This window comes from Chaetomium tenue (assembly GCF_020726465.1).
Source record: "Chaetomium tenue strain MPI-SDFR-AT-0079 chromosome Unknown F5144scaffold_1, whole genome shotgun sequence".
Taxonomy (NCBI): domain Eukaryota; kingdom Fungi; phylum Ascomycota; class Sordariomycetes; order Sordariales; family Chaetomiaceae; genus Chaetomium; species Chaetomium tenue.
The window spans coordinates 6373675-6386789 of NW_027117329.1; the positions used below are offsets into that span (position 1 = coordinate 6373675).

The 13115-nt window shown below is 56.6% G+C and overlaps 3 protein-coding genes across 3 annotated transcripts; 1 reads left to right on the plus strand and 2 right to left on the minus strand.

Annotated features, from left to right (window-relative positions):
* Nucleotides 1-377: 377 nt before the first annotated feature.
* F5144DRAFT_589592 (uncharacterized protein) lies at nt 378-3914 on the minus strand (the record flags this gene model as incomplete). Its single annotated transcript, XM_066790062.1, has 3 exons — nt 378-1214; nt 1911-2219; nt 2265-3914. 3 exons carry the CDS (start codon nt 3912-3914, stop codon nt 378-380), a joined length of 2796 nt encoding a protein of 931 aa, XP_066649652.1.
* Nucleotides 3915-6113: 2199 nt separating this feature from the next.
* On the minus strand, nt 6114-7605 carry F5144DRAFT_639328 (uncharacterized protein; the record flags this gene model as incomplete). Its single annotated transcript, XM_066792708.1, has 2 exons — nt 6114-6397; nt 7218-7605. 2 exons carry the CDS (start codon nt 7603-7605, stop codon nt 6180-6182), a joined length of 606 nt encoding a protein of 201 aa, XP_066649653.1. The 3' UTR covers nt 6114-6179.
* A 2189-nt stretch (nt 7606-9794) lies between these two features.
* Nucleotides 9795-12238, plus strand: F5144DRAFT_589593 (fungal chitosanase of glycosyl hydrolase group 75-domain-containing protein; the record flags this gene model as incomplete). The annotated part of the gene is made up of 5 exons (XM_066790063.1): nt 9795-9831; nt 9884-10456; nt 10684-10763; nt 11240-11411; nt 11508-12238. The coding sequence occupies 5 exons, from the start codon at nt 9795-9797 to the stop codon at nt 12236-12238; spliced, it is 1593 nt and encodes a 530-aa protein (XP_066649654.1).
* Between the last annotated feature and the right edge of the window lie 877 nt (nt 12239-13115).

The window sequence follows — 13115 nt, forward strand, 5'->3', positions numbered from 1 at the left end:
TATAGAGATGCAGAACCTGAAGATGGGTATATCGGTCAGGCACGTGACCAGGCACGTGACCTGGGGACCAACGGTTCAGTGCCGTGACATCGGGTGCCACGCATTAGTAGATGTATTAAGGAGTGTGTGTACATGTCTTCTGTCCCAGTGGCCCCAGCTCAGTCCTTCCCCGAAATACGCCTTGCCTTGCCTCTAACCTTGAGGTAGACCCCAAAAATATCGCCCACATACCAAAACCAGGTACTCCGCCCAATACCAATCCATGCCGCCCCGGTACAATATCATACAAGCATGGTCGAGTCTCTAGTCCATTAGTAATCGTCGTCCTCCATCATGTCGGCCCACTTGTTACTGGAGATATAGAAAGGATCGCGGTCCTAGAAGGAGACCTTGTTGGCCTCGCTGGCGTCTTCCGCATCAATGTGGGACGCCGTTTTTGCCGCCGCATACCCACCGATGGGAGCCAGCTCGTCCTCCTCCATCATGTCTACCCACTTCGACTTGGATATGTAGAAGGGGTCGCAGTCCCAGAAGGAGACCTCGGGCTTCGTGGCGCCCTCCGCATCCGTCCGGGACGCCGTGTTGGCTGCAGCAGCTTCCTCCGTGGGAGCCGGCTCGTCGTCCAACTCGTCAATGTCCGCCCAGCTTAGCTTGGAGGTGGAAAGCGGATCACGGTCCCACCAAGACACGTTGCCGACCTCTGCAACCGCCTCGGCCCTCTTCACCATGGCGTTTTCTGAAGCAGCCCGGGCCGCCTCAGCCCTCTCCCTTTCCTGTTCCACAGCCTTGTCCTGAGAGACGACACTGTTTCTCTCCATCCAGGTCGAGAACCTGTCCATCGCTTCTGTCTCGGCCTCAATGTCGGTCTCGTCGTCCTCCTCCACCGCGCAGTCCTGGCCGCCCGCAGCCTCCCGAATGACCAGCTCCTCATCCTCGTGGATGGGCTGTAGGATCGGCCCAGAGTAGCTCACGACCTGCCAGTCCAGGTGCTGGGTCTCCATGGCAACCCGAATAGCCTTGGAAGCCCTAGCCGCCTTAACAGCCATAGTCTCCTCCCAGTATTCCAGGTACTCGGTGGCAGCTTCGGGGGTAACCACAGCCCCCCCATCTGGGTACTGCCACCACCCAAAATAATTGAAATAGGAGTCGCACCGCTGACCCACGCAGCGGTGGCCGTACTCCAACCCCCGAAAATCAACCAGACCCGACCCCTTCTCATACACGGTGTCGTCCTCCCCCAACCGCCGCACCTCACCCTCCGGCGTGGTGATGACAATGGCAATCCCCGCCCGGTTGGCCTTCTCCTCCCCATTCCCTTCCTTACCCTCCCCATCTTTCAAACCCGCCACCTTCTCCATCCCCCCCTCCCCCCCTCCCAACCCCACCCCTTCACCAGCACCACCACCACCAGCACCACCACCCTCCCCACCCTCCCCACCAACACCCTCACCCCCCACCGCACCCTCCACCGCCACCGTAGGCCACGCACAACGATACAACACCCCATGCAGCCGGCCCGTGCGCGCGTCACGCGCCCCGTACAGGTCCAGCGTGTCGGTCGTGTGGTCGATGTAGCTCTCGGTGGCCCAGGGGGTGATTTCGAGGCCGGTCCAGGAGTAGGGGGTGGCGCGGTGGCGGTAGGGGCTGGTGGGGTAGGTTATGGTGGTGGGAGTGCTGGGGGGGGTGGTTTGGGGGGTGTTAATGGGGGTGGCGGTGGTGCTGTCGGGGGTGGTTTGCGGGGTGTGGGTGGTGGTGTCGGTGGGGGTGGTGGGCGAGCTGATCGGGAGTAGGAAAAACGGGAGACGCACGCGCGGTCGCATGTCTTCTCCCTCCTGGTCGGCCGAGTCAAAGGGGGTGGCCGTCTGGGGAGGGAGGCCCGCTGTGGCTGGCGTGCCTTCCTCCTCGTCGACGGCGGCCTCCAGTTCGGCGTAGTCGTGGACCCTGACGTCGTAATCGACATTGTAGTAGTCAATGTCCATGTCGGTGGGCTCGGGGGCGCTGGGGCGCTCAAAGGGTTCCAGGATGGAGTCATCTTGGTCGTACCCGTCGAGCGGTTCTGGGTCCTCGATGAACTCGGAGCTGCTGTCGCTGAAATTGTCGTCGGCATACTCGTCGTACCCTTCGTCCCCTTCGTCGTCTGCGTCGGCTGCGTCCATCCCGATGACCGGCTGCTCCGTTACCTCGACACGTAGTCGAGCGAGGTATGAGATCACGGGATCCTAACCCAAGATCTCATCCTCGCTCTGCGTCGAGGTTTCGGGAACAGCCACTCGGGCCTCCTCCGTGCTGCACGCCGGTGTCGCCTCATCCTTAGTAGGAGTCATGGAATACTCCGTTAAAGGGGTTCCTGGGCAAGGCTCGCTATGGACGCTGGCATCCACAGATCCCGCGCTGCTCCCCGAGCTGCTCCGCGAGTGGTTGCGGCTGGAGAGGCCAATGGCCACTGGGATGGGCTGCGCCGCGCGAGTCTTTTTGGGAGTCTCGACTTCCCGTGCGGGGGGAGTCTCCTTGGTGGTAGGAATCTCAACCTCCTGTGCGGTGGGAATTTCAGTCTCCTTGATCACGGTAGGTGAAGCCGCCCTTGTGATCACCCGCACTGGCGCGGGGATGTCCAGAACAAGCTCCCGCGCAGCCTTTTCCAGGTTCAGGTCCCGGTAGTGGCCCAGCGCAGTCCGCCGGTTCGGGAGCCTGCCGTGCACCATTTGGCGGTTCAACTTGCCCTTCTCAATAATCTGGGGGACGAGCCATGGGCTGTCGCTCTCCAGAAGCGCGTTGAGTTCTTGGGGCCCTTGGATGCTCGAGACGCAGGCATCAAAGTCATCTTCATGGATGACTTGGTAGAAGATAACCGGCATGGGAATAGCAGTCAGTTCTTCGTTCTTGTGGAGGATGTCTTGCGTGACATGAATGCCGAGAGATGTGTTCAGGTCCTCCTCAGCTTCAGACCCGATCTCGGTTTCAGAGTCGAAATCGTCCTCGTTGTCAGACATTTCCGGCGTGGCGGCGGCGTTGTCGCTCCCGGATTCCTCGACGAGAGCAACGACATGGTCGGTGTTGGCGACTGGTTGTGTTCCTCGAATGGTAAGCTCTTCCTTATCGAGGGAAATAACCTCAGTATCGAGAATGGCGATGGCATCTTCCTGCGAAGAGACTGCCTGCACGGGCTCGGGGGTGTTTTTAATGTCGACATCTAGGGTGCACTCAATAGCGACAGGCTCTGTGCAGACAATGATAGGTGGCTCAGGAGTTTCCGTCTCCACAGCCGGCGAGTCAGAAGGAGTGTCGATGATGGTATCGATAATAGTGTAGGTTTCCGGAGCCGGGGTCGGCTCAGCCACGGCGTCAGGCTTCGTGTCGAGAGAAAGAGAGGCCGATTCAACCGGCACAGCGATCAGTTGCGTGCTGGCGACTGCCTCGTCCTCCTCCTCGGATGCAATCCCTTTGATGATGACAGCATTCTGAACTTGAGGAGTCTCCCTTGGGGGCTCCGTTGTCAAATCAGGAATGCCCTCGGCGGGCAAGGCGCACTCAGTAGCGACAGTGGTGATCGCTTGAGGGGTGTCATTGTCATCCTCGGAAACAACTTCGGCCAGGGCAGGAACCTTGGTCGGCGGAGTGGAGGGAACTTCCGGACGGGAGGTATCCCCGTTGTGGGCATACTCTGAAGCCACAGGTTCGGGCGGCGGAGTGAACGTGTGGATTTCGTCAGGGGAAGCAGTGGCAACGCCGAGGTTATTGATAGTCTCGAGTTCCGACTTGCGGAGAGCACTGCCCCTGAAAACGCTTTTACAAAAGGTTTTGAACCCCTTGATCCCCTTGGCGAAGGGCTTAAGAGGGCTGCCGTGGAGGGCGGTCCCCAAGCGTTTGCGGATGATAGTCACCTGCCAAAACTTCTTGCCACTTTTGTTCGTCATTACGACTAAATGGCTTGTGTGATCTGTGTCCATGGTTTCGTCAGTCGGTTGGTCCATGCCTCGATTATTCGATGCCCTGATGTCTTGCTGGGAAACTCGGATTGTTTACGCGACGAGGGAAAATTCGAACGCGCCGCAACCGAGGTGATGGGAAATGGGTGGGTATGATGGTGGGGTGAGGGCCAACAGGGATCCAGGTTCAGTTGTTTGTGATGATGGTGTGGAGTTGAGGCTCAAGTGATTGAGACTCGACTACCACTTCTTATGTGTGCAGCAATAGGGGAGGGTGGTTGGGGGGTCGGGAATCTGAGACGACGACCTACTAACCTGAAGGATGATCTGGGATGGTAAAGAAGAAATTCCAAATGAAATCGCTGGTGAACCGTCGCGCAACTTGCACGTGGTCAGCCCAGGTGTTTTGGTCCAGGATGGAGGTCAACTTACCAGGGTAAGAGGCGAAAGAAAAGAATCAAGTGGATTGATGTAATAGGTTGGTGGACTTGACTCACTGTCGGAACAGTATGGCTGACGATTGGGTGGATGCAAGAAGAAGTTGTTGAGAAGTGTGGTGTGGGAGCTTCGCCGACTGTAAATGCTGCGGTGAGAAGTTGCGAAAATGGATTGGGTTGAGGACAAGAGATCTGAGAACAAGGACCAGGATTTATAGGCGTCTCTGAGAGCCTGTTGTGCTTCGGCCTTCCTGACTGAACAATCTGATTTCACGTGCTGACAGACCCGGTTGTGTGTGAATACTAAACTGAACAAACCTGAACAGTGTGGGAGTCACCGAGATTGTGAATCGGCCACAAGATCGGGTCTGCCCTGTTATGTATACACACTACTGCCCTACACTGTTACCCGACTTTCCCTGCCGTCTTATTGGGTCAGCCAGTCGGTCAGTCAAACCCCTGGATCATTCGTCCGAATTCCAGGGGCTCAGGCTTGCCGCTTATTCTATTATGGCGGCAAGTGAGTTCTCGCCCCCAGGTATGTATGTACACACGGGATCTCGCAGGAGCCAACCCGTATGTGTGGCTCTTTACATGTTGTTTACTTTTGCCGTGCCCTGATAGACCCCCCTTGAAGCGAGCCCTAGGACTGGACGGTCGTTGCCAACGCTGCGTGACTGGTGCTCCACTGGCATCTTACATGCCCTATCACAACAAACCACGACTGGAACCACAGCCGACGACGGCCTTCGCCCAAGCCGCAAAATTGGGACCACATGGTCCATTGAGATCCAATCTTACCCGCCTGTCTCAACCCTACCCGACACATGGTGATGGGTCCGTCGCTTGCGCCATGCACTCGCCTGGGTGCTCTTTGGTTCGCCCCGGGGTATTAGGGCATCGTCGATCGGGTTCCAGGCCTCCCCAGACTGGCCTCTGTCCCAAGAAATAGCTCTGCCCCAGCTAATGCACATCAAATAGGTGGCCAGGTGAATGTTTACTTCTATCCCTATTCCCTAGTTCTACCGTCGGCTTTACGTAAGCCCCACCGAACAATGTTGACTGGCCAGCAAGTTGCCGACCGTGCGGCTGCTATGTGAGACCATTTGGGGAACCGCAGCCGGAATGTTGTCACTGTGGTGCATTGTGACGCGCTTGAGGTCGAAGAGTCCGTACCTGACCAGCAGCCTAATCCCTCACACAAGTGACACAAACCCGACCGCAACCGTCCCGAACAGGAGATATCAGTTTGGCAATACGACATTAGGGTTTCCGACACAGATCGTAATGCATATCCCATTGGTTGTGGCCACTTGCCGTCCCAACAGTCGTTGGGGCTGTATGGTATGTATTACCTTCTCCCCAACCCGGCCCAAATCACCTTGGATATTCCGGTGATTTCTATCAGTGAATCTGTGGGATGTGGCTGGCCATAGAATTCCAAGTTTGTGAACCTACAAAACCGGGTTGAAGTCCAAAAAAACAGGGCTTGCCCTGTACTTGGGCGACCATCACAAACCCAACCCACAGTCGCACACGTGCACGCACACGGCCTATTCACATTTCTCCCCGACCAACAGGTTTCCCGTGTCGTACTCTCGAGTCACAGAGTTTTTCCCCATCCCTTCCAGGTCCCACCCCAGCCTTGTTGCCCATACAACCCAAGTTGCCCTTGCACGTGCAACCACCTATAGAGAACCAATATGCTACCTCCCCGCCACCAAACCACACCATCCACAAAACCACAATAGGTAACCAACCTCGAGACCGCTCTCTGCCCAGCCTTGCCCGACACCCCTCCCCCATAATCACCATATCAACATCGACCCCGGCCAGCGTACGCCGGAAGGACAGTGCAATACAGCGTGAACAGAATCATATCATGTCGAGCGTAGTGGTGCGCGGCGCGCAGAGCTGGAGGATGGTGCGCAAACTCGTGGGCCCTGGGGAAGCGCCGGGGCAGGCCCGCCTCGGCCGTGGTGGCGGCGGGCGCGTCGAAGAAGGGCCAGAGGCTGCCGAAGGTGGTGCCGCCGGCTACGAACTTGGGCGCGGGGATGTGTGCGGGGCGGAAGTGCGAGAGTGTGGTATGTTGTATTAGGTAGGTGGCATACATGTAACTTGGTGTGGACTGGGACAGACGATTCAAGCTTTGAGCGAAGGGAGAAGTCACCGAGGCCATCACGAATGGTTTTCCTAGCAGATATCTGACCGTCGGTGGAGTGTCACCTCATTATGTGATGTTTGAGCAAGACTATAGGTATAGAAGAATTCGAGATGCAAACTTCAAAGGCATAAGATCAACAATTGGCCAGTTTCATGGCCTCCGTTTTCACTCAGTGTAGATATACATGGGGGTCCGGGGATAATACGAGGCCCAGCCTTCTGCTCCCCTTCTCGGCCCCTGCTCGCGGATACTTCGATGAGTACCTTGCTCCCGAGAGGTAATCACAGACTCGTGACCAAGAGACGTCGAGGCGACATATCTTATATCCTGCCAGTTGGAATTTGTTAGCCAGGGTTCCGAGAATGCGATTCTCCGCAACATATCAGTTCTTACCCGGGATTCCTCGTTCTTAGCTCTTGCCCCCAATAATACGCCGTCTTCATGTTAGAGCCCGGCCACGTCCTACCCAAGGGTCTTAGGTCTGTTGTGCCGTGCCGCGAAAGTACCGGTGGAGATATTCGGTCATAGTAGTACGATTTGTAGGGAGTCGCCTCAATAGGCGACTAATTTCAGTCAGAAGCCCTTGCGTGACGAGAAGGTTCCCCCCGCCCCCTGCCTGCCGCTGCTGCTGGTGTGGTACGAACCTGGCAGAAAACCAGAGAACCACTTCAAATGTGAGCAGAACCCTACCGACACTGCTATGAAGGATCAATGTGTGACCGTCGGCATATGTTGTATCGTTCCGTTGCTCAAAGGCGTTCATTACGACTTCGATTTGATTCTTAAGCTCTTCAATGCTCTCCCGCATATTGGTGATCCCCTGTTGAAGGTTGGTCACGCGGGCTTGATCCTCGGTCGTTTCGATCAAATGCCACCCATCCTTTTCTTTCATCGCCTGTCGCCAAGCTTGGAAATCAGTAGAGATGCTTTCCAGCATTTCTGATAGGTCCCGCACCAATCTTGACGCACAAAGATTGAGAAGCAGCGCATTGAACTTCTTCTTGGACCCTTCAATCATCCTGGCAACATCACGGGTCTGTCGTATCAGGTCATCGACTGTGATTCCTAGTGGTGCCATTTTCGATGTGATTTGCTGATTTCCCGCGAGGTATAGAGGGGAAGTTTCAAGTAACGATATGATTGGCGATCAAGGGGTGCAGGTATGTGTGTGAAGCCTCAGAAGTAGGTGTGAAGGACCACTAGGCTATCCGTTAGGGGGCTGTATGCCACCCTTCTTATAAACCAGTCGTCGTGTTCCTTTCCTCATCACAATTACCATCATAACTCCGCTTCCACCGGTGGAGCGGGATACGTGACCGCCCACACCAAGGCCATGGAACTGGCCAGACAAAGGTTTACAGTTTATGAGGTTCAGAACTACCTAGTTACATCATTACGGTGCTGGTCCTCGTGGTATCCTCTTGGTTCATTGCCAGGCCGTGTTTGAGTCTCGTGTCATTGTTCGTACGCGCCCCCGCCTAGTCACAAGGGGTTGATCCTGATCCATTCCACAACCTCTTTTCAGTCCCAAGGGGGCCGGGCAGTGCCAGAGTGATCATAGGTCTCGTGGAGACAATTATGCGTAGAAGTAGCTTTATAATTCGTAAGGCCACTACCAACCAAAGTACCTTGGTGCGCACGTGTTCATAGTGGGAGGGGCAGGAGTGTTTCTCTGCTGGAATAGCTAATACAAGATCCCCGGGACTGCAGCTCCCCGGAGATGCATAATCACATTGGAGCACCAAGGAACCAACCAATTTCGCCAACTAGAAGTAGAGGGTGGCAGTGTTGCCGAAACAACGGGCCGACTGGCTTTGAAGCATACCTACTGTTACAAGATACTCCTGACTGGTTATGGTCGATGAGAAGTGCGATTAGGCTTCAGCAAAGTTCCAAATCCAGGTTCACCATTGAAATTCTGGAACGGGACTTTCGAGGCGCATGATGTTGTCGGCCGAAAGTGGAAGGAAATCGACTTGTTGCCGGGAATAAATACCCCACTCCACCGTCTGGGATCTGGGACAGGAAACGGGGCATGCCCGTAACTGGGTACTTGTTCCAGGGGGGGTTGGGTTTGTTCCAGCTATTAGCGCCAGACGTACTTCGTAAGGCTTCCAAAATCACGCAACCGGGGCCGACTTATAAACCGCCTGGATGACTTCCGCAGAGCCGTCAAAACCAATGCCAGTTGTCGTCGAGCTTTCGAGGTGTGTGAGACGAGGATGGAGATGTCGCAGACTGCAAAGAAATGGATGCCCAGGGTTCCCCAAAGTTCCGACGTTTTAGTGTGTGTGGGGTAAGGTACCTGGGTACCGACAAAATACTCCCCTGCTCCTGCCAAGGCTGGTAGGGTGCGAAGTGCCGGCAGGCAGGGTCCCCTTCTTCCCTTGTTCCACAGAGGCAAAAAAAAGAAGGTCTTGGCTCAACTTCCTGTTTCAACTTTCAACTTTTGTTCCATGTCCTCAAGTTCGTCTCAAAGCCCGATAACTCGGATTGGTCCCAATGCCATGGTCCTCAGCGTTTACACGACGAACCAGCCCCGGGTAACTCCCAGAGGTGGTGGACCCTGACAGCTCGGCCCATGTGATTGCCCCCGAGCATCACTCCGGCACCGCCAGAGCTCGAGGGGCTACTCACACACATGAGCACATACCTGCCGAAGGCCTAAAGTAGGCATGGAGTAACTATGGCGCCATCCATGTATTCTCGGCCCAGTTGCCAATTTGCATCCTAGGTTTTCGACCTGGGTGAGCCGGGGAAGGACTTTTCTGTTCGATCCAGGACTGCCCCGCAGCGATAGTGCTATCCCAGTATTCATCACCACACCACTAACAGTGGGGCCTGAAACACCAAACGCATCGCATCCCACCATCTTCGTACGAACACCAAGAGCATGTTTGAGCCATCGGCAGAGAATAGACGGACAGCCGGGGTTAGCAGGGGCATCCATTCCTTCGTTTGTCAAACCCGTCGGCGCATCCTCAGACGAATGCTCACCCCGCGGGACTGCCTTCATGATGGCGCCCGCCACCTCGGGGGACTATAATAACCTCGAGTCTCCCGCCAGCCGGAGCTCCCTCCAAGTATTGGCACAGCAATACCGCATCATTTGTGACTAGCCTCCTTCCTTCGACCTGGCGTCGTTTCTTTCCCAAGTCCTCGCCACCCTGGTATTCACCGTCGCTGGCCGACAGCCTTTTCTTCTCGGCAATATCCGCAGCGCAGCTCTGTAGGGCAACGCCTAGTTTGTTGAGCATAGTCGCTATCATGGTTCAGCTCTCTGCCTTCCTCGGCGTTCTCGCCCGTAAGTACTGTCGGGTCTTGGTGACGCCGCTTGCATGACTGACGCCTGCTAGTGGCCATCTCCACCGTCCAAGCAGCCCCCAATCTTTCATCCCGACAGAGCATTCCGGACCCTTCCGGCGACAAAAACGTCGGAAACGGAGCTGGTGTGCAGTTCATCGGCGGACAGTGCCTCGGCGCGGCCGACTGTGCCTCTGGATGCTGCGCAACCCTCCCCAAGGGCGGACAGACCATCGGCGTCTGCTCTGGTGTCGGTGCCCAGAACCAGGCCGGAAAGCAAGGCTGCGGCTTTGAGTCGGGCGGCGCCGGCAATCAAGGCGGAAATCAGGGCGGAAACCAGAATAACAATGGCGGAGGCAACCAGAACAACACAGGAGGCAATCAGAACAATGGGGGGGGCAACCAAAACAACGGCCAAGCCGGAGGTACCGTCCAACCCAGCGGCCTCAAACCCGACCCCTCGGGTGCCGGAAATGTGGGGAACGGCCAAGGGAAGCAGTTCATCACGGGCGAGTGCACCAGCGATGCCGACTGCGGCTCCGGCTGCTGCGCGCTGGTCAATACCGGCGAGGCGAACTTTGGCATCTGCTCCGGCCCGCAGGCCAATACCCAGAACGGCAAGCAAGGTTGTGGATTTCCCGCCGGCGGTCAAAGGATTTCGGGGTCTTCTTGATCTCTTTTTGAGGTTTTGTTGTGTAGGAATAAATCCCCTTGTATCCGTGGTTGTTCCTTTCTCTGGGCATGTTCTTTTTGTCTCACGCCGAGCAGCATCGGCATGTCGGTACTTGGGAGGCCCGAGCTCCGATGTAGACTCTGGTACATCTATTCTTAGCCAAATCGTGATACCCCCCAGGTACTTACATGTACGACTCATTGACGGCTTCCAAGCCTTATATGGTTGCCGACATCATGGCCACTGGACACCGCGCCATCGTCTTAATATGCTTGCCGCATAAACGCTACGATTGCCTCCAACCACGCTGGGGCTGCTCCCAATGTCTCTTACCAGCACATTCACTCTACTTCGTATCGATAAGATGAACTGGATGGGGAGTACCAAGTTGACTTTGGGATCCCTACGTTGTAAGTCGGTGTGGGACACAATGCATGCTGTAGGGACGCTGATCCACTAATTTTAGGTCACGGGGAGGAACCCACGGGCCTCATAAAGTATGGACACACGGACGCATCTAGAACTGTCTATTTGGTATCTATATAACGTTATCGAGAAACAGGCTGTAGGCCTGGGGGACTTGGTCAAGGCCACAGCACCCAGCAAGGCAACACTCATAAAATAACATAGTCCACGCGAGCCATTGTGCCAATTCTTCCCTTCCCACTTCCACCAAACACAACCACAAAGCCATAACCATTCGTGACACACACGACAACCGACCTCTAAAATGCAGTCGTCATTCTTCTCTCACATCCTCGCTGTTCTCCTCGGCGTGCTGGCCATGATCAGCGATGCCCGCCGTGCCCCGGAAAACCTGCTGAACTTCTACGACGCGGTACGCGCCAAGGGCCACTGTTCCAACGCGTTGGCAACAGGTTTCTACAGCCGTGACAACGGTCCGAATGGTGCGTGCATCCCCTCCTCCTCTTCCTCCTCCTCCTCCTCCTCCTCCTCCCAATTCCAACACCACCCCCAACCCACCCACTAACCCAACCCCCCAGACTTCGCCTACTGCGGCGACCACCTCGCCACCTCCGGCATCATCTACCTGCAGGGCGCCAACGGCGCGCTCGCCAACCTCGACGTCGACTGTGACGGCACGGTCGGCGGGCCCAGCGACGACGGCCGCTGCCGGCGCGAGCTCAGCCCCGACCTGCAGGGCGCCACCTCCTTCCGCGACACACTAGCAGGCTACGGCCACGGCAACGCCACCGCCGACCTCAACCCCTACGTGCACCCGTACGTGGTGTTCGGCAACGCCCGCGGCACGCGCGGCCGCGCGGGCTGGCGCGCGTTCGACCCGTCGGCGCACGGGATGCGGCCGCTTAGTGTGATGGCGGTGGTGTGCCCCGACCGGAGGCTGGTGTATGGGGTGTGGGGGGACACGAACGGCGATGACGACGAGAAGCCCATGGTCGGGGAGGGGTCGCTGGCGCTGGCCACGGCGTGTGGGGGTCGCGGGGTGACGGGGGGGAATGGGATCGACGAGGACGCGGTGTTGTTTGTGGGGTTTACGGGCGACGAGGCGGTGCCGGGGCCGGAGGGGGCTGCTTGGGACGCTGCCGATTTCGACGCGTTCGAGAAGAGTATTGAGGGCTTGGGGGACCGGCTGGTGCAGCGTGTCCGGGTTGCTGGGGCGGGTGGCGAGGATGCGGCGTGCAGTGTTCGGCCGGGTTGGCTCGGGACAGCGGTTGTTGTCGCCGCCGTGGTGGGTGTCTGCGGGCTGTTTTGATCGTCAAGTGCTAAACTGGCTGTGATTAACTTCCATTTCGGATGTCACGTTCTTCTCCAGACCATTGTCTGGTTGGGTGGAAGCCACCAAGGAGTTTCAGCCCACCAGCGTTAGTCAAAAATAAATGGACATAACGAATACCGCCAACCTGTTTCTCTGCTGACGCCTCCGGCCATGTCCCACGAACACGACGAATAGGCCAGGTGATTCGGGATGGTAGAACCATCCCCTCCCTTGCGCGTTGGCCGTGTCTTCGGGCTCTGACCGCGACACTCAATTACCCCGCACCCCATCAGCAAGATTCCGAGCCCCACACGCCACAGCACCCCAATGGGGGTGGGGCAGGCGTGCCCATTTTGAATGCGCCCCACCTCAACCCCAGAAGACCACAAGCGAGTAAAAAACTTCGCACTTGGATTGTTCCACTCCCACGATGAAAAGTTACCAGGGAACCTGTGATGCTGGTATCTCGGTCTTGTGCTGAGCTTGGATTTGCATTTTGTATTCTTGCCTCTCCATTCCGGTTCTGACGGTCCAATACCCTCTTGTTTTTGGAGAATGCTAAGCAACATTGGACACAAGTAGGCCCATCGCGCAAGCGCGCGTCTCCTTCAGTTCCAAACGTCGTCCCGTCTACGGCGCGAAATATCGACCGACAGATCGACCCTCGGGTCCCCTTTTCCTACCGCAGAAACTCACACCCAGTCACTCTGATCCGGAAACGGATCTCTTGGTGAGCCTCTCCTTAGAGAGCCTTCTCTTCTCGACACGTCTTGTGTGGGGTCTCGGAAGGGGCTGGTGGTGGGCAGAGGGAAGCACTTGTTTCCCCCTGAAGTCGCTGCAAGAATAATTCTTCATTTTGGGCCATCATAGTCCT